Source organism: Podarcis cretensis (genome assembly GCF_951804945.1).
Source record: "Podarcis cretensis genome assembly, chromosome: 1".
NCBI classification, from domain to species: Eukaryota; Metazoa; Chordata; class Lepidosauria; order Squamata; family Lacertidae; genus Podarcis; species Podarcis cretensis.
Window position 1 is genome coordinate 119,953,161 of NC_137170.1, and position 19,240 is coordinate 119,972,400.

General features: G+C 41.3%; 1 protein-coding gene across 2 annotated transcripts in view; it reads right to left on the reverse strand.

The window, feature by feature from the left end:
• The window catches only part of MAP3K20 (mitogen-activated protein kinase kinase kinase 20), a 66,521-nt gene that overhangs the window by 35,801 nt on the left and 11,480 nt on the right, over window positions 1–19,240 (reverse strand). For both annotated transcript variants that reach the window (XM_079980580.1, XM_079980579.1), the window contains exons 3-7: window positions 11,838–11,925; window positions 8,887–8,988; window positions 6,792–6,857; window positions 2,867–2,895; window positions 2,601–2,738 (exon numbers count right to left, since the gene is read on the reverse strand). In XM_079980580.1, coding sequence (XP_079836706.1) covers window positions 2,601–2,738; window positions 2,867–2,895; window positions 6,792–6,857; window positions 8,887–8,988; window positions 11,838–11,925 — 423 coding nt within the window. The remainder of the gene's footprint in view (window positions 1–2,600; window positions 2,739–2,866; window positions 2,896–6,791; window positions 6,858–8,886; window positions 8,989–11,837; window positions 11,926–19,240) is intronic.

Sequence of the window (19,240 nt, forward strand, 5' to 3'; positions counted from 1 at the left end):
CTCATGAAATTGTTTGCCAAATCTCAAAAAGTTATGTGAATTATAGGGAAAACTAACTAATATATGCAATCCTTCCTAATGTTCTTGTGATTTATTCAGAAGAGGCAACTTGAAGTTGACCAAGGAAAAAACTATGGACCTATGGATTGACAGCATTATATTGTACTATGGTGGGAAAATGCTCCCCCCCCCCACTTTAACATTGTAAATAGAAGATAGAAAACAATATAATAGTTCAATGAATACAACCCATTCTGGCAGGGGGAAACCCAGGGAAAAAATAAATAAAAGAAAGGCCATGGATTCTGCCAGCAGAATGCCATTTCTCGACATCTTCACTCTTTTACATTTGAAAAGGATTCTGCTCTTTGTTATCAGAATTTCAGCTGCACTTCAACGGATGAAAAGCAGATGTCTGTCTAGCACAAAAGCCACTTGTAAGTGCTCTAAATTGTGATACCAGGCTGTTCAAAACTTGTATTTATGGATGAGATTGTTTAAAAAGAAAAATAGACGCGATTTTCATGGATTAATTCTTTATCTTCAAAACACATTGTTGGCGTAAAGGGTTGTGGCTTGGAGAAGTTGAAGACCTATGAAGAGGAAAGCTTGGCTGAACCGATGGATGGAGAATGTAAGCCAATGCACTACTAATGGTGCAAATCTAGGCACTTGTAGACACAGTTCCACTGAGTTTAATGGGGCTTATGTGTACGTTAATGGGTTAAGAATTACAGTCTAACCCCAACCCCACTTACTTGGAAATAATTTCTATGGAATTAAATAGACTTTACTTCTGAAGAGACATGGTTAGGACTGAACGGCAAAACTTCTATCTAGATCAGAAATTAAATGCATACAAGCATATCCTTGTGTAATCTATAAATATTTAACTAAGCGCCAACGTGCAAATTTTTCATGCGGAGGGTTAACAATGTAGTCAAATGCACAAGTAGTGAGCCAACATGAAGTGTCTTTGTGTGCTCTTTCAATGTTATACTTTCAGGTAATTTTTCAAGTTATTTTCATTGGGGGGGAAATCCAAGCTGAAAAAGAGAAACTCTCTGAACTGAACTTGCACATATCTGCCATTGTGATATAACAACTTGTCCTAGTTAAACCAATCTAAAGATGGGATAAAGATTAAGGCACTTATTCCTATACCTGAACTTCATCCCTCCAGTGAGATGGATTTCCTCCAAAAACAATGCCTAAATTACAGATTAAGTTAACTGCAGTTCAGTAAGAAATCAATGTAATCCAAGTTAGTCATGGCGTCTAACTTTTCACATTGATTCCAATGGCACCTATATGCAATTAACTATATGAATTCAACCCTGTGTCTTCAGATCTTATGATTTTGTGAGTGAGAATGAAAAACTGACCGGCATCAGTGGCTTTGAGCTTGGTGGCTACAAGCGTGGATCAATGGGATTGGGTTAAGAGTTCTCCTCACCCTGGCATGTTGTAAGTGGTATTGCGCTTTGGGAACCCAATGTTTTCTTCCTCATCCCTTCCCCAATCTCCTTACTTTATATTGAGGGGAATGTCTGCCCTAGGAGAGTCTTTCCTAACCCAGGACACTGAACCCATTAGTTTAGTCTTAAGAAGAGTGGGCAGTAATTTTCTAAAGATCTCTGCCATGGGTGGCAAAGACAACCACCCACAATAAGTATTTATTGTTGTTAGTCTCAGTTCTAACACTAATAATTATTAGTGTTATTGTTAGTGCTATGGTTTGTTATTGGTTATGAGTGCTATGGTTTGTTCCTGGGTCCTTGGTGTTTGTCCTATCAGGATTGGAGAGTAATATCTGAATAGGACACATGACAGAGAAACATAGGCAAAACACGCACCACAAGAGTCACGTTGAAGAAAAGAAGATGTCAACAAAACGTGTCTGTGTGCAAGAGAATGGGCATCCAAGAAGGCACAGGCGCAGAAATACTGAGGCAGCTGTAAAGGAATGAGCACACAAGTACACATTCAAGAGATTTGTATGCCTTGTATGTCTGTCAGTGTGCTGATAGAGCTTCCTGCATCTGTCGTTTTGAGGGGAGGGTATTTTATAGATTGTTATGAATTGCATGTGTTTTTGTATTAACATGTTGATATCACAATTTATTTATGTTTAAGGTTTTTAAATACAGTCGTACCTTGGAAGTGGAACAGAATCCGTTCCGGAAGTCCGTTCGACTTCCAAAACATTCGAAAACCAAAGCACAGCTCCTGATTGGCTGCAGGAAGCTCCTGCAGCCAATCAGAAGCCGCAGAAGCCCCGTCGGACGTTTGGGTTCCAAAGAATGTTCGCAAACCGCAACACTCACTTCCGGGTTTGCGGCGTTTGGGAGCCAAAACGTCCAAGTACCAAGGCGTTCGGAATCCAAGGTACAACTGTACACTGCAAGCCACTTGAAGGACTCTGTGTGACACGTGACTACCAATTCTAAGAATAAAAATGTTTTTAAAAATATTACAACCAGCACTATCTTTTCCTGGCTTTGTGTTAGATGAGACTTGAGGGGCCAGCTGAATCTGGCCTCTCCAAAAATAATTTTTTTGAACATGTACGGTAGTGTACAAAGAAATAGGCTACTCACCACACCATACGAATAAGTGTCACATGTTTCAGATACTGGCAGACTCTGGATAACTTCTGGAGCCATCCAAGGAAACGTACCAACTAGAGACATGTGTGTTGTATGGGAGTGGAATCTTGAAGCACCAAAATCGCATATCTAGAAAAAGCAGTAAATAAACAAAAATGAGCGTCCACATTTTTTTGAGCCGGGGGAGGGGGGACAACTATGATGCAAAATACGGTGCAACAGCAAATAAACTTTATAGGTGCTTTATATTTTCCTACCTTTAATACTCCATCACCAGCTATGACCACTGAAAATTTAAAAAGAAAGAAAGAAGGGTAAGAAGAAATTACATGACAACTATTTACATTATTTAATGATGATGGGCTTGTACATACTGGAAAGCACAGTTCATATCATTTCTCTAGCTGAATCGTCTGGCAATAAATCTAACCGACACTGAAATATCTCATACTGAATTGTCCATGGCCACCAAAGAAAGAAATATTGATATTAGGGTTGATAGCTTACTGAGAGTAAACTCAGCGCGTTATGACAGTGGAAAAGAAAATACTTAGTGTCAAAAAATTATCGAGGAGCGAGACTGAAGATAAAACTGTCGGATATTATAATGCCATGTCATATAAATCTATACTGTGGACATCTGGCACATTCAGAGTACCACAGAGCAGGAGGTGTCAGATAAGGACAGCCAATATGATCTAGCAATTGGAGCACCTACTCTCAACAAAAAATCTAAAATATTCACAGTATTATAGTTTAGGGAGAAAAGAAGACGACTGAGTGAGAAAATGACGTGGGTTTATAAAATTATGTAAACTGTTGAAGAGAGTGAACAGAGGGCTCTATCTATCTATCATCTATCTATCTATCTATCTATCTATCATCTATCAATCAATCAATCAATCAATCAATCTAATATCACTCGGAATATTAGGATTTGGGGTCAATTTACATGTAAAGGATAAATCTTTACACATAGCATAATATACACACAACCACATAGCTTTAAAGTAGATTAGAAGACATTAACAGCTTATAGGTAAAAAGTAAAGGTAAAGGACCCCTGAACGGTTAAGTCCAGTCAAAGGCGACTATGGAGTTGCAGCGCTCGTCTTGCTTTCAGGCTGAGGGAGCCAGCGTTTGTCCACAGACAGCTTTCCAGGTCATGTGGCTAGCAGGACTAAACCAGAGCGCAATGGAACACCGTGAAGGAAACCAGATTGCACAGAGACACCATTTACCTTCCTGCTGCTACTATTTATCTATTCGAGCTAGTATGCTTTTGAACTGCTAGGTTGACAGAAGCTGGGACAGAGAAACGGGAGCTCACCCTGTCAAGTGAATTCAAACGGAAGGTCAAATTTGCACAATGGGGTGAGCTCCTGTTGCTTTGCCCCAGCTTTGGACAGCCTGGCGGTTCGAAAGCATACCAGTGCAAGTAGATAAATAGGTACCGCTGCGACGGGAAAGTAAACAGCGTTACCGTGCCCTCTGGCACTTGTCACAGTCCTCCGTGCAGCAGTAGTGATTTAGTCATGCTGGCCACATGTCCCAGAAAGCTGTCTGTGGACAAACACCGGGTCCCTCGGTCTGAAAAGTGAGATGAGCGCCACAACCCCATAGTCGCCTTTGACTGGACATGGATCCTTTACCTTACCCTTTTAGTGGTTTATACTGTAACAGACAATTAGTGAAATAGAACCTCTTCTATTCAGAACAAGAATACCCCTATGCAGCAGGTGCTGCTGGCCAATGATAGGCAAAGAGTCTTGCCTTTATGCTGGGATGGGGAACCTGTGGCCCAGGACTGCAACTGACATCATCCCCGATCACTGGCCATGCAGGCTGTAGTGATGGGAACTGGAGCCCAACAATATTTTGAGGGGTACACAGGCTTCTCTCTCACCATGCACCATGCCCTGATTTGACCTTGTTCATTAGTGTGTTCATCATTCTTTGTTTTATAATTCATTTAAAATGTAAAGATTTTAAGACTGGTGTTGCTGGTCCCCGTTTCGTGTCAGTGTTCAAGGTCACAAGTGTTATATAGTCCTGACTATTTTGTCAATGCTTAACTTTATCTTGAAGTAACGGATTTCAAAACAACTTTTACTGGGGGGGGGAATAAAATGTTTAAAAATGAAAGTTCTATTTAAAAAAACACTTCCCAAAAACATTTGAGCTGGATGTTTGTCTAATCCAACATGGAGTTCCCCTAACTCTGTCAGAAGGGCCATCAAATAATTGGTCAAAGTATTAGAATACCCAGCAATAAATACTAAAAAGGCACAACATTAAATAAACTACAAGATTGATCAACCACATTTCAAACAAAGTGTTTTCCAAAGCAGTTTCCCTAAGTTATCTGTGTTTGCAGACAAAACTTTACACAGAATTGTGAATATTTGGTTTTCAATATCTAAGTACCAGTTATAAAATATATTTTACATAGAGGTAACATTGGATTTCTCTGGTCAAAAATCAAGAAAAGAAAATGAGGCACAGCCCATTTTAATGTGATTGTAAGAGAAAAACCCTTTCAGGATAAAAGCAACAACTAATAGCAACATTACAGTGAAATAAGGCCCCTTTCATTTTTTTTCCTTTGCACGTTAGTTTTGGGTGTATCCCACAGTACTAATCCCATTTGGCACAAAGCAATTCTATCTTGCATAACAGCCACAGAGATTCATGAACTGCAGTTACTACCAAGCAGGAAGAGATCAATGGATGAAAAACTACAGATATTTTGTGTTGAACTTGGTTCAGCAGCCTCTCACCTGGAGCATTAACAATAGCTTAAGTCATTTTCTTGACAAGGACATGGCTTGCAACTCATAGTGTGTTTTTTCATGGCTGGAGAACTCCAAACATATTTTAACTCATTGTGCAAATAGAGCAACAGATTAGGACCATGCGACCCTCCAGTTCACTCCAATTCCCATCAGCCCCACCCAATATGGACAATAGAGATGCAAATTCCACAAGGCAGTGGGCTCAATCCAGATTAAGGGCCTCTCCACACTTACCATTTACAGAACAGTTGCTGTTCGATCCAACATTTTAAAAAGTGAATACAGTCGTACCTTGGAAGTCGAACGGAATCCAAAACGTCCGGACACCACAGTGCGGCTTCTGATTGGCTGCAGGAGGCTCCTGCAGCCAATCGGAAGCTGCAGAAGCCCCGTCGGATGTTCAGGTTCCAAAGAAAGTTCACAAACCGGAACACTCACTTCCAGGTTTGTGGCGTTCAGGAGCCAAAATGTCCGAGTACCAAGCCCAAGTACCGAGTGCCACTTTTGCGATTTATTTATTTTTAAAATTATGTCTACTGTTCAAGAATACTGATCTTGTGGGGGTAGAGGAGTTTAGAAAAGGAACTACATGTTTGCCTGAACTATCGTGCCTCTGATTATTGTGGTGAAATTTTGTATTTGGCTCATGACTACTGCCAAGGGCTCAGTCCCATCATTTCTATCTGTCATCTATCTCCTTTGAACTGAGCTCACAAACTTAACATCTTCCACTGGTTTGAGGAAAGTGGCATAAAAAAAGTCTGCCAAATCTAGGGCTGCTATACAGCCGGAATTTCATGGACATAGCTGGGATTCGACCATTGTAACCAACACCCGGGCGGAAAATCTCTGAATGTAAAAGCAGGGTTTTGAGTACAATATCCAGGAATATTAGCTGAAGGATGCTGACATTGTGTGGCAACATGCCCCCAAATCCCCCAAACCCCAGCAACTATTCCACTATAAACTATTCCACTAGGTTACTTGCAGATGTCCCACTGAAAAGCACTATGGAAAGTTAATCATGACTAACTTAGTGCCCTCTAAAATAAATGGGACAATTAACTTATCCTGGAATCCAACCTAATGTGTTCTCATTTTGCCATTGTCCAGAGGCGCACGAAAACTCTGCTTACCTAAATGCATCTTAGAATAATTGTACAGAATGGTAAAGTTCAAGGAAGCTAAAAAGAGACCAAGCTAAATACACTTTGTTGAAGACAAACAGGATTAGAGGCGAATCGAAACATGTTTTGAAGTGTTTTCCAGCAATGTTTAGTAAGCATTTTAACTGAAGGTAGAATTGCTTTCCTGTGTTCAGTAACTAGCACTGAAAAACCAGGATTTGCAAAAAAAAACAAGAACATGTAAATTCATGCTGTTTTACCATTTCGGGATTTCAGATCTCGGTGAATTACTTTGACTGGAGCCTCCATATGCAAATAGTGCATTCCTAAAAGGAAATGATTTTTAAAAAGAAAGGAAGAAAATCTATGTTATAACATGATCACTTCTTATCAGCACTTGCAATGGCTTCTTCACAAGCCAAATGCAAATAAGGCAAAATCTTGGAACCATTCATGTATTTCAATTCTGTGGTGAGGAAGACACACATTCAAAAAAATAAATAAATACTCAGTGAAGGAAAGGGTATGTGCATTTTTCACGAAAGGCTACATAGCACAAGTCTCTCCCCCTCCCCAAAGTAGCAAGTGAACAGGCCTTCCATTATTTATGTATAGCCTTTATACCATATTTTTCCGTGTATAACATGCCCCTGTGTATAAGACGCCCCCTATTTTTGGAGACTCCAAATTAAGAAAATGGGGGGAGCTTACCAAGAGTTGTTAAGCTTTTTTGGGGGGGAGGATTGCCCAGAGTTGTTGAGCATTTTTTTTTGGGGGGGGGATGCCAAAAATCACTCACCCACATGACCGCACGCGTCGCCAGAGGCACCGATCATATGCCTGCTCACCGCCAGCAGGTGGAAATTGCCCAACCAATTGCCGCTGACAATCTCCTAATCATAGTGATTGGGCGAATCGCCCGTACCCCCAATGCACTACCCATGTATAAGAGAAGCCCAAATTTTTAAACTTTTTTTTAAAAGAAAAAACCTGTGTCTTATACATGGAAAAGTACGGTATGCCACATTTCTGTCAAGGCATCCTAGGTAGTATACAATTTTAAAATCCTAAAACATATGAATGGTTAACTACATGTTGTAAGCCACCCAGAGTGGCTGGAGAAACCCAGCCAGATGGGTGGGGGAAGGGAAAGGAGATTGTTAGCTGCTTTGAGACTCCTTAAAGGGAGTGAAAGGCGGGATATCAAATCCAAACTCTTCTTCTTCTATTATTATTATTAGAAATAGAGTCATCCTAGGCCAGGCATGGCCAAACTTGGCCCTCCAGCTGTTTTGAGACTACAATTCCCATCATCCCTGACCACTGGTCCTGTTAGCTAGGGATGATGGGAGTTGTAGTCCCGAAAAGCTGGAGGGCCAAGTTTGGCCATGCCTGGCCTAGGCCAACTGTTGACACAATTTCCTAGTCCTGGGCTAGAGTCTTAAGCAGCCACTAAAGAAGGTGGGATGCAGTTGGTCCAATGGTTCTGTCAGGCCTTTGCTGGTTCTGTCAGAGTCTATATTACATTAGTAATATATTTGCATTTTATGATGCTCAATCAATCTTTAAAAAGCTTTTTTCTGCCCAGCTCAAATATTGATAATGACCCCTTTTCTCCCTACAGGGAAGTCATTCTCATGCAGCCTTTTGCCCTACAAAGATGCCATATAAAGAAAATGGGAACATTACTTATGAACGGAAACTGAGAACAGCAGAAATAAATAAATTCTGTAGGTATTTCCAGAGCCGTAGCTATTGGGGGGGGGGCGCTAGCCGGGTTTTTTGCCCCAGGTAAAGCCTCCACAGGGGCACCATTGAGGCTCCCAGTCTCTGTGTGTATATGCATGCAAATGCACATGGGAGGTGTCAAACCAGGTCTTTGACCCGGGTGAAATAAACCATCTCCTTAAACTACATACTGTGCCAAGCATCTGGTAACTCAAGATTCACTAGGAGGTCTTGGAAGAAGAAGAGTTTGGATTTGATATCCCGCTTTATCACTCCCCTTAAGGAGTCTCAAAGCGGCTAACATTCTCCTTTCCCTTCCTCCCCCACAACAAACACTCTGTGAGGTGAGTGGGGCTGAGAGACTTCAGAGAAGTGTGACTAGCCCAAGGTCACCCAGCAGCTGCAGGTGGAGGAGCAGGGAATTGAACCCGGTTCCCCAGATTACGAGACTACCGCTCTTAACCACTACACCACACTGGCACCACACTGGAAGCTTTCGTGGAAGATAACCAAGTTGATAGCACTGGAGAATGTGAACAATTCATACTAAGGATTAAAGATAATGTTGCTCCTTTTTTTCAAATTATTGCAATAAACCTCCCTTTGTTACCAATGAATCTCACTTACCTTTAGCTATATCAGTTGCCCAGGTCATTATATGATCCATATCCATCTCTTCGCTTCTGTTGCTATTTATGTAGTCATACAGTGATCCAGCAGAAGCATATTCTGTGAAGAAATAGCACACATCTTTAAAAAAGGCTTTGTCTAATGCTGGACAGGTGCACGGTGATGTTTGGCTTTCCTAATGAAAAGCATTTACATGAGGAGCACGCTTTGAACGCATGCAAATGGGGAGTTGCCTGTACTGGAAAGTCACATAGGGCCTTTAAGGGTGTGCTCTCTGAAAACTTGCAGCAATAATCCACCAATTCTGGCAGGAGGGCCTTATCAGACTCCGTTCAGCCTTCTGGTGCTGATATAAAAGACAAATTTTGGATTCTGTGGTGTGTTCTGAAGTACATTTCCAGTTCATGCAGGACCTTTAAAGGTAAAGGTAAAGGGACCCCTGACAATTAGGTCCAGTCGTGGCCAACTCTGGGGTTGCGGCGCTCATCTCGCTTTATTGGCCGAGGGAGCCGGCGTACAGCTTCCGGGTCATGTGGCCAGCACGACTAAGCCGCTTCTGGCGAACCAGAGCAGCGCATGGAAATGCCGTTTACCTTCCCGCCGGAGCGGTACCTATTTATCTACTTGCACTTCGACGTGCTTTCGAACTGCTAGGTTGGGAGGAGAAGGGACCGAGCAACGGGAGCTCACCCCGCCGCAGGGATTCGAACTGCCGATCTTTTGATTGGCAAGTCCTAGGCTCTGTGGTTTAACCCACAGCGCCACCCGCGTCCCTCGCAGGACATTTAGGTTCATAAAATTTCAAATAAACCAAGTGTCATCTCTGAAACTTCTTAAGATCTACCACTTCTTATTTCCCAGAATTTTTTTTGCAAGCAGCACTGTAAACTGTTCCCTGGGTTCATGTTCTGACGAAATATTTTTAAAAATATACAAATCAGCAAAGACTCTCTAACACATAATGCTTCTTCGTTTCAGTTCATGCTGCTTTATAAGCTGCTTGTCCTGTTTTTGCCATTCCATTGCTTTGCTCTTCCAAGCACATCCATGTGCCTTATTTTGTATACATCACATGCTTCAAATTACATACCCTTCAACCAAGGACTTGTGTAAACTGTTCATACAACAGTTTGGTCAGTTAAGAGAGATAAAGATGTGTAAACAACATATAAAAGTGAGGATATTTGCACTGCAGTCTTTGACTGTCAAGCAAATTTATATTTAATTCAAAATATAATCATAGAATTGTAGAGTTGGAAGGGACCCAAGGGTCATCTCATCCAACCCCCTTTGATGCAGGAATATGCTAACCAATGGAACTATCCATCTAGTTTACGTGTTGTAAAAAAGGAATGACTTTGATTTATTAAAAACAGTTAGCATGCCCTCCATGAATATGTCTAACACTCTTTTAAAAAGTCCTCCAAGTTGGTAGCCGTTATTACATCTTGTGAGAGTTCATGCCATAGTTTAACTATGCATGAAGAACTAATTTTGCTCTGCTGCTCTGAATCTTCCAACACTCAGCTCCATTGGTCCTAGTTTTACGAGGGTGAGAGAAACACATAAACTCTCTATGTACTTTCTCATACTATGCATAATTGTATACATCACTATTAGGTTCTCCCTCAACCCACTTATTCACTTTTTTCCTATACTAAAAAGCCCCAATGTTATAAGCAGTGCTTCTTCTTTTTTCCAGCCGGAGCTCAGATGAGTGGCATTGCCATTCTAAGAGAACAAGGAAGAAGTTCACGGGGTTTTTTCTAGAAAAATAGCACCGGTTACAACCGTTCTTTATTGGTGGCGGGGCATTCTTTCTGAGGTGTGCGCTCAGTATTTCAAAGGCATTATCATATTGACAGTCTTATTTCCAATCTCTTTCCTAACAATCCTTTTTAAGTGGGAGATACAGCAATCAGCAGTCCAAGTGCAGGAACAGTTGTTGGATCTCACTCTGTGCAATGTGTGTTTTCAGAGACTGGAAGGATGGCAAAGGGCACTGAACCCTAGGGCTCAATCTGAAGACTGGCCTGTAAACTCTTGGGAGTATTCCGTAGCCATTGTAGCACAGATGCCAGGGCAGGGCACAAAGTATAAAATATAACTACAGAAAGAACTATTTTTAGACAGAAGCACACTGGTGTTGTGAGCAGTGTTAAACAGAGAAAGGAGTTAAAATGGGAGCAGGGAGGGGGGTGGAACTCCACTGAGGAAACTATAACATCTTTAAAACTTTCTGGCCATGAAAGCTACACAAAAGTAGTAATACACTGGTCACTGCAAATATAGATACAGTGGTACCTCGGGTTACAGACACTTCAAGTTACAGACACTTCAGGTTACAGACTCTGCTAACCCAGAAACAGTACCTCGGGTTAAGAACTTTGCTTCAGGATGAGAACAGAAATTGTGCTGCGGCGGCAGCAGGAGGCCCCATTAGCTAAAGTGGTACCTCAGGTTAAGAACAGTTTCGGGTTAAGAACGGACCTCCAGAAAGAATTAAGTTCTTAACCCGAGGTACCACTGTACCTAGCATTTCAGAAACAAGAAGAGCTTCCTAAATGTAAAACACATACACCCAGGGCCGGATTTAGGTTTGATGAGGCCCTGAGCTACTGAAGGTAATGGGGCCCTTTATATGTCCAGCTGTCCTTTGTCAACAACAAATTGTCGCTATTTCTTTCGTGTTGAATATATGCTATATGGTAATTTATGGACCTAATATGTATCTAAAGCCATTTGCACATAACAAAAATATGTATTTTATCAAAGTAATTGCTGAACAGAAATGCAGTTAAGAAGAAGTATATTAATAGTGAAATAGAATTAAGAAGAAGTATATTTTTGGGGAGCCCTCAAGAGAGTAGGGCCCTAAGCTATAGCTTGTTTAGCTTATACGTAAATCCGGCACTGCATAAACCACAAAAGGAAGGCTTGTAACTTACCCGTAACTATGCCATAGTTGGGGGGTTCGAGAACAGCTCCATAAAACTGAATGATGTTTTTGTGGCTGAGCACGCTGAGGATTTCTGCCTGTTCAAAATACAGAAAATGTTAAGTTGTCAATGCAAAACTGCGTACGGTTCCAGAACGCACCTATAGTTAACGTTTAAATCAAACTATCTCTGAATCCATCACTTTCACAAAGAAGATTTGAATACGCAAAGAATACACGCCGGGTTAAACGGTGAACACTCAGCAACACTTCTGAGAGTCAACCACCTTCATATCCTTGAGTAAGGCTTTGTAAGTATCATCAACCAACAGTTTCATAATTTGGAAGTATGAAAGCCATTATATTGCAAGTTCCATCTTCAGGTGGTTGAGCCGTGTCTCTAGAGGCCTTTTCCTGTCTCGATAAATACACAGATGCAACACTCTTCATTGGCTACACAATAAGAGACAAGGGGGCTTATTTCTTACCAAAATACTGTAGAGACAGAGGTCAACGGTAAACAGGGGTGGCGCATCCCATTTCACTGTCACCCTCTCACTGCCTCCGCTCTGGTTGCACCACACCTCTCTTACCAGTGAGATCTCGCCAGAAACCAGTGCCACGGCCAGTGGTAGTGAGGCGGGCACTGCCTCTTGGGCTTCTGCTACTCAAGACAGGCAACTCACCTTGCCTCATTGGTGGGCTGGGACTGGAGGTCAATGCACTTGTAGAATGATTTTACCTTTTACAGATTAATTTTCTGTAAAAGGCTGTACACATGCCACCAGCATCCACCAAAAATCAGGAACATTACGTTTCACCCAGAAAAGATAAAAAAATGCTCTACAAGTTGAATGGCAAGAACCAGGAAAATTGCCACAACATACATAAATTTACATTTTCCTTCTGGTTGAACGTATTTGTGAACGCTCCATTTTGAAAATAAACTCCATTCGGCTACCAGATCAACCAACCAACATCGTGTTTAATATATCAGCTAAATTTCACAGCGTGAAGCACTCTCTCATGCTACAAAATTACAGGGTTAGACGTGTTTAACTATGCTAGCACTCTGATTAGCAGAACATCACTAAGTGCTTACTAATATTTATCACTGTTTCACGTGAGAGTTGATTAGTTATATGGTTCGGAAATATTTGCCATGTTCATGTGAAGAACGCTAAAATGATTTAGAAAGGATTGAAGGCAGGTAAGGAAAGAAATGGAACCCAAACGTTCTCCAGAATTTTAAGGATCAGTAACAATTTAAACCTGGGAAAGTTTTAATCTGTTAACTGTTCCTCACAATGTTTTATGGAAGTTAATTCTTCTCTGCCATCTGCTGCTCAATCCTGATGGTGTTGGGGGTTACAACAGGATAATGCCAGCATATAAACACCCTTGTAAAGTTGCCACAATGCTAGAACTTCCTAGTTGCATAACCAAAAGCAAAAGCCAAAACAAACAACAATAGAACAGGAGAAACAAGAGATTGGCATACCATCACCAAGCCACTTCTGCAAAAGCTCTGGCTGCACTGTGCCCCAATGACAACCCCACAGTACCCACGGCAGTAGCACACCAATCAACACATGATGGCAGGGCCACCATGATTATACATCACAGAACCCAGCCCACCTCTCTCAACACAATGCGCTAATTCAGACCCAGAAAGAGGTCACAGAACCACACATATCAGACAGAAGCCTCTATGATTAGAAGAGAAATGAACACCTGCCGCCACAAACTCCAAGACTCTTCTCAAACCCTGTGGAATCCCAAACATAGCTGGCCCTTTCAATACCAAACTGTTTCTAGCCACTTATCTTAAGCACTGATATAGAGTTAAAATAAGTGATTGTCCATGAACCCCACGTAGATGTAAGAGATCTGACCTTCATCAGAGATTTAACACTCGAACAACCGAGATCGCAAGGCTTCCTGTCTACCACAATGTAATATGTGAGCAAACCCTTAGCCAACAACCCCCAATGTGGAGAGGCTTTAGTTGAGCAGGAAGGACATACCTTTCATCACACGCAGAATGCCCAGGGTTCAATCTCAGCATCTCCAGGGAAGGCTGGGAAAGACTCATGACCGAGGCCTTGGAGTCCTGGTGAGTCGCTATAGAAGAGGGTTTCCCAAATTTGGGTTGCCAGCTGTTTTGGACTACACCTCCCATCATCCCTAGCAAGCAGGACCAGTGGACAGGGATGATGGGAAGTGTAGTCTTAAAACGGCAGCAAAACCAAGTTTGGGAAACCTTGCCTGGATAGACAATATACTGAGCTGGATGGACCGATCATAAAAGGCAGCTTTCTTTCTTCTTAAGTCTTATTCCAACCACATAGGGGTGATGAAGCTATGCCTGTCTTGCTCAAAAGTAAGTGGTTTGGGGGATTATAAACTTTCACCCTAATCCCACAGATGTTCAGACCTTGTTGTTGTTTAGTCATTTAGTCGTGTCCAATTCTTCGTGACCCCATGGACAAGAGCATACCAGGCACTCCTGTCTTCCACTGCCTCGCGCAGTTTGGTCAAACTCATGCTAGTAGCTTCGAGAACACTGTCCAACCATCTCATCCTCTGTCGTCCCCTTCTCCTTGTGCCCTCCATCTTTCCCAACATCAGGGTCTTTTCCAGGGAGTCTTCTCTTGTCATGAGGTGGCCAAAGTATTGGAGCCTCAGCTTCACGATCTGTCCTTCCAGTGAGCACTCAGGGCTGATTTCCTTCAGAATGGAGAGGTTTGATCTTCTTGCAGTCCATGGGACTCTCAAGAGTCTCCTCCAGCACCATAATTCAAAAGCATCAATTCTTTGGCGATCAGCCTTCTTTATGGTCCAGCTCTCACTTCCATACATCACTACTGGGAAAACCATAGCTTTAACCATACGGACCTTTGTTAGCAAGGTGATGTCTCTGCTCTGATGTCTCTGTTCAGACCTATGACAGCACAAACCACAGTATGTGCCATCAATTTCATCTTATGAAAGGCGGTAGTGAAAGGGTTGTCTTATCATTATTATCTTAACCAACAGCTATCGTGATTCTTAGGATATATGAGATACATCAGCTGCACTGATGCAGCTAATTCTGTTGCAGTTAAAAGGCTCACCCACCACTGTTTACAAGCCCCAGGCCGCTCTCTGTGCAAGCATATGCTACTTTGCAATGGTAGCTGCCGCCAGCACACATGTGGTTGTTTTGCCACAAGTTACCAGCACTGTGGTAAACTGAGACATTGTGCCAAAGCTGCAGTGCGTGCACCTCACTCCACACAGTGGTTATTTGCCATGGGGAAAGCTCAACTGCTTAGTCCACCAGAGGGTTTCTCTCCTCTTCATAAATGGTCTTTACTATTCAATTGCCTCAAACCTTGGGGAACAAGTTTTTCCAATTGCTGTCCAATTAAAAATATTATTCGTACAGCCACTATATAGACATATCTTCTTCTCATACTAGGCAAAGCAGAGGGGAAACTGCACGGTGCACAGTTTGTGGCTATTTTATACCCACAAAATCTGGTCTGCCATCTGTTTCATTGAGGCCGCTGCTCTTTCTTTCCAACTGCAAAATGAAACTGCCATATAAAAACCCAGGCAGCATGTTTACTTAGATAGGCTCATTTCTTCTTGGAATCTTTTTTCTTTCTTTCTTCTCAGGAAATAAAACATTTAAACAAAAGCCAGTTGGTTACGTTTGCTGAAAAGTGAGCTAGGCACCAGAAGTTCCAAAATACATAAATAAAATTAATGGAATATGTTCCCTATAATCCATTCTGAGCCACAGTGGACCCTGCTTGGAACTCGTAACTGCCCATGTATTCCAGATGCCACTGCCAGAGTTTAAAGAACCCAGGGGGAAAACAGCACACAGGAGACAGAGTTTGAAGAAAGAAACACAAGAATGCACTTGTAGTGCCATGGTCCCTGTCCAAATCAGCTCCCCCACAGGGCAGTAGTTCCCTAAATTTTGGGGACACTGCCCCCTTGATTCCTTAAATTCAACCCCAGTGCTGCCTACCCTACCCTACCCTACCCTACCCTACCCTACCCTACCCTATAAAAAGCATTATTCAAATAGAGCTTTGCATGGCCCACTAAGAAACCCAGCTTTTACTTATACCACAAAAAATCCGACTTTTGTAAAAGATCCAGAATGGATTCTCAATATTTTCAGTTGTGTGACATATGTAGAAGCATCATCCTGCATTTTCTGTGGGAGTTGTTGAGTTTTTGTCTTTTGGGGTGCCAGATTATGTTTTGAGCTATTTTTAAGGAAATTCGCCAAAATCTACACTTTCGACATGGGTTGCCATACGTCCAGATTTTCCCAGACATGTCAGCGATTTCCACCTGGGCACTGTTTACAACAGCTGAATCCCAGTTAGGTCTGTGAAATGCCAAACATATGGCAACCCTAAACACCAGAGAATAGAGCTACTTGGCATGTGCAGAATTGTGGACAATTCCACTCATGTGTTGCTTTTTCTGCTAATTGTAATGGCTGCATATGATTTCTACACTGCACACAAAGCAGTAGGGGGAGACCAGGATTTCTATCTAACAATGCCCTTAGGGCAAATGCCCTGTGCAGATTTTCATACCTGCAAAGTAGCATGTTATATTATATCAAATTATGTTCCACTAAAATGTCCTACTGGTCTTTGATAAGGCAAGTGCTGGCTAATTTTCTCAGCATTGGGGCCAAAGTGTGCAGTGCTGGGAAGCTAGGCATCTTGGACAGAATAATCCATTGTCTAACACAGAATCTCTTTCTCCACTTCATGAACAGCGACATCTCTTGAGAAATTGATAATGCTCCCCTACAGCGATCATCAATGGACTGCCCTCCATCAGTGGTAATGAGATCCCCTATGCCTCATCCTAAGCGCATCATAGTCTCAGTTAAGTTCTGATTTTTAATGCAACCCAAGTGAATGTAGTATTTCGCTTCCATAAACCACGGGAACCCTTCTTGCAATGCATTCCAATAAATAGTACATTTGTGGATACAAAAGTATGACTGTCTTGGGCACATCACTTTTAAGGCACCACTAATAAGCATCTTGAGACTTTATTTAGCCTCTGTGGATGCTCAATTAGATTGCAAAAGGAAAACCACAAAATAAATAAAAAATCAAAGGCACCCATTTTAACATAAAGCTGCACAATACCTTAATTTATAGCTTAATATGGAGTCACTGTGGCTTTGCCATAGTTGTGCTATTGCCTAACTTAAAATCTAGTGCTTGGGCAACTTGTGAACAAAGTGAGAAAGAAAGAATGAAAGGCAGACAAAGTACCTTCCTTTCTTCGGCAAAACCTTAAAAAACTTCTCACTCCTGAAATTGAGAGAAATTCTACGGACTTTGTGCATCCTGAGGTAAAGTTCTTAACCCGAGATACTACTTTCGGATTAGCGGAGTCTGTAACCCGAAGTGTTTGTAACCTGAGGTTCCACTGTATATTAAAAAGTAGATTGGTCTGCTGAAAAGACTCCATTTTGCTTCAGAGATTTGACTGAATTCAAACTTTACCACAGTCAGAATCACACTGAAGTTTCCATTTTTCAGATCTCACTTCTTCAGAAAAGAACATTTTCTTGAGAACATAGTTCCCCCCCACACTTTTTTTTACATTAAAATTAAGATTTCATCCTTATTTCTTCTTTTACGCACAGTGGAAAGGACTCCTCTATATTTCAACCAAGCCGAAGGACAGAATCTTCACTCAAAGCTCACAATCAAAGAGACCTCTCCATCGCTTCTCAATTTATCTATTGCCACAATTCTCTTTTAAAAGGGGTATCTGGCAATAGAACCTGAACACAGGGATTTTTAAAAAGCATTGGGCAGAAATATACCTGTCAAAATCCGATTGTGGTCCAAATCCAACCAGCTGTTAAGCAGAGCACTAAGAACGCGCGCACACTTCTGCCTAATAAAATTTGAATCAAACACTTTGCATCTGATTCTCCATGTGAGCTTTTATGCAAACTTCTAAAGTGCAAGGAATCCTGGGGTGGAAAAGCTATTCTGAGAGCTTTCACATAGTTCATATAATTAGGGAAACCACTTCCTTTGATTGTAAGTGTTCAAAACAGCTGAATTTCTGCTATCAAAGGAACTCTATGATTTGGGTCATCTCTTTCACTTCCTCTTTCATGTTTCTCAGGATGAGAGGTGAGAGGCTGTGGAGCACATTATTGGGGGGAAAATTCACTTTTTGTTTTAAGGATTGAACTTGGACTATTCAAAAGGTTGTCATTTGGGAGCGATCTTTCTTCCCCTCCTTCTGTTTCCTTCTTTTTCTGTTGAGGTCCTTCAGTAGTGTTAGTGAACACAGTCCAAAATGCCAATTTAAGACTCAGAGAAAACTGGTTTATATGGTTCATAAAGAAAGCAAATTTTTATATATATTTTTTTTATTTTGCTTTGTACGGTTTGGGATGAATGTGTAATTGGAAGGGGCAGAAACTGGCAAGGTCTTAGTCTCTCCATCTTCATATCCTTTTGGCAGTTCTAAACACTGGCTGAGCCAGAAGAAGAATAAAAAAAATATGAAAAGCATAAAGAAAACCTTGCCTTTCAGAACAGCTATCCGTAAGTATGCCTCTTTTAAAAAAACCATACAAATCAAAAAGAAACCAGCTATCCTGTTTAAAGTGGGGGGAGGGTTACTAGTGTTTAAAAATCAATTATCAAAGCTGTGATAGTGTTAAGTGTCCAAAAGGCTTTCTCCTGCCAAACCACCATTCTTTGTGTGCAGAACAAATGCTCTTCCCACTCTCTCTCTTGCAATAAAAATAATTTTTAAAATGATTGCATGGAGTATCCATGTGATTCGTAAAATCACTTTTGTATGTTTTAAAGTAGGTTTTACAGTCCTCAGGTATGGAGGCTGACCTTAAGTTTGTTGGGGAGAGTATTGTTTACTAATGTGTATAAATTACTATTGTTGATTGTTTTGAATATTTTTAGTACGTACCTTCTGCTGTGTATATTGTAATTTTGTGTTGTGAACCATACTGAGACCTTCAAGCATAGAGTGGTATACAAATTTAATTTAATAATAATAATATTTTTTCTTGATTTTACTGTTTTATCTTTTGTAAACCACTTATGAATGTTGTTGTTGTTTTAACAAACAGGCAGTGTATACATTTTATTAAATAAATAAATTAAGCTATTTAAGCTACTGGGAATCTGTCGACTAAGGCCACAATCCAAGACAAACTTAAGCATGCTTAAACTGATTGACTTCAATGGACTTCAGTGCAAGCCACTCCTTATTGTGCCAGGGCCTTAAGGTACAGATAAGGAATTATTTCTGAGAATTATTTATTTCCTTGGTGGGCGACTTGCTTAGCCTTGGAAATACCAGGTGCTTTCATTATCATAGGTTCAGAAT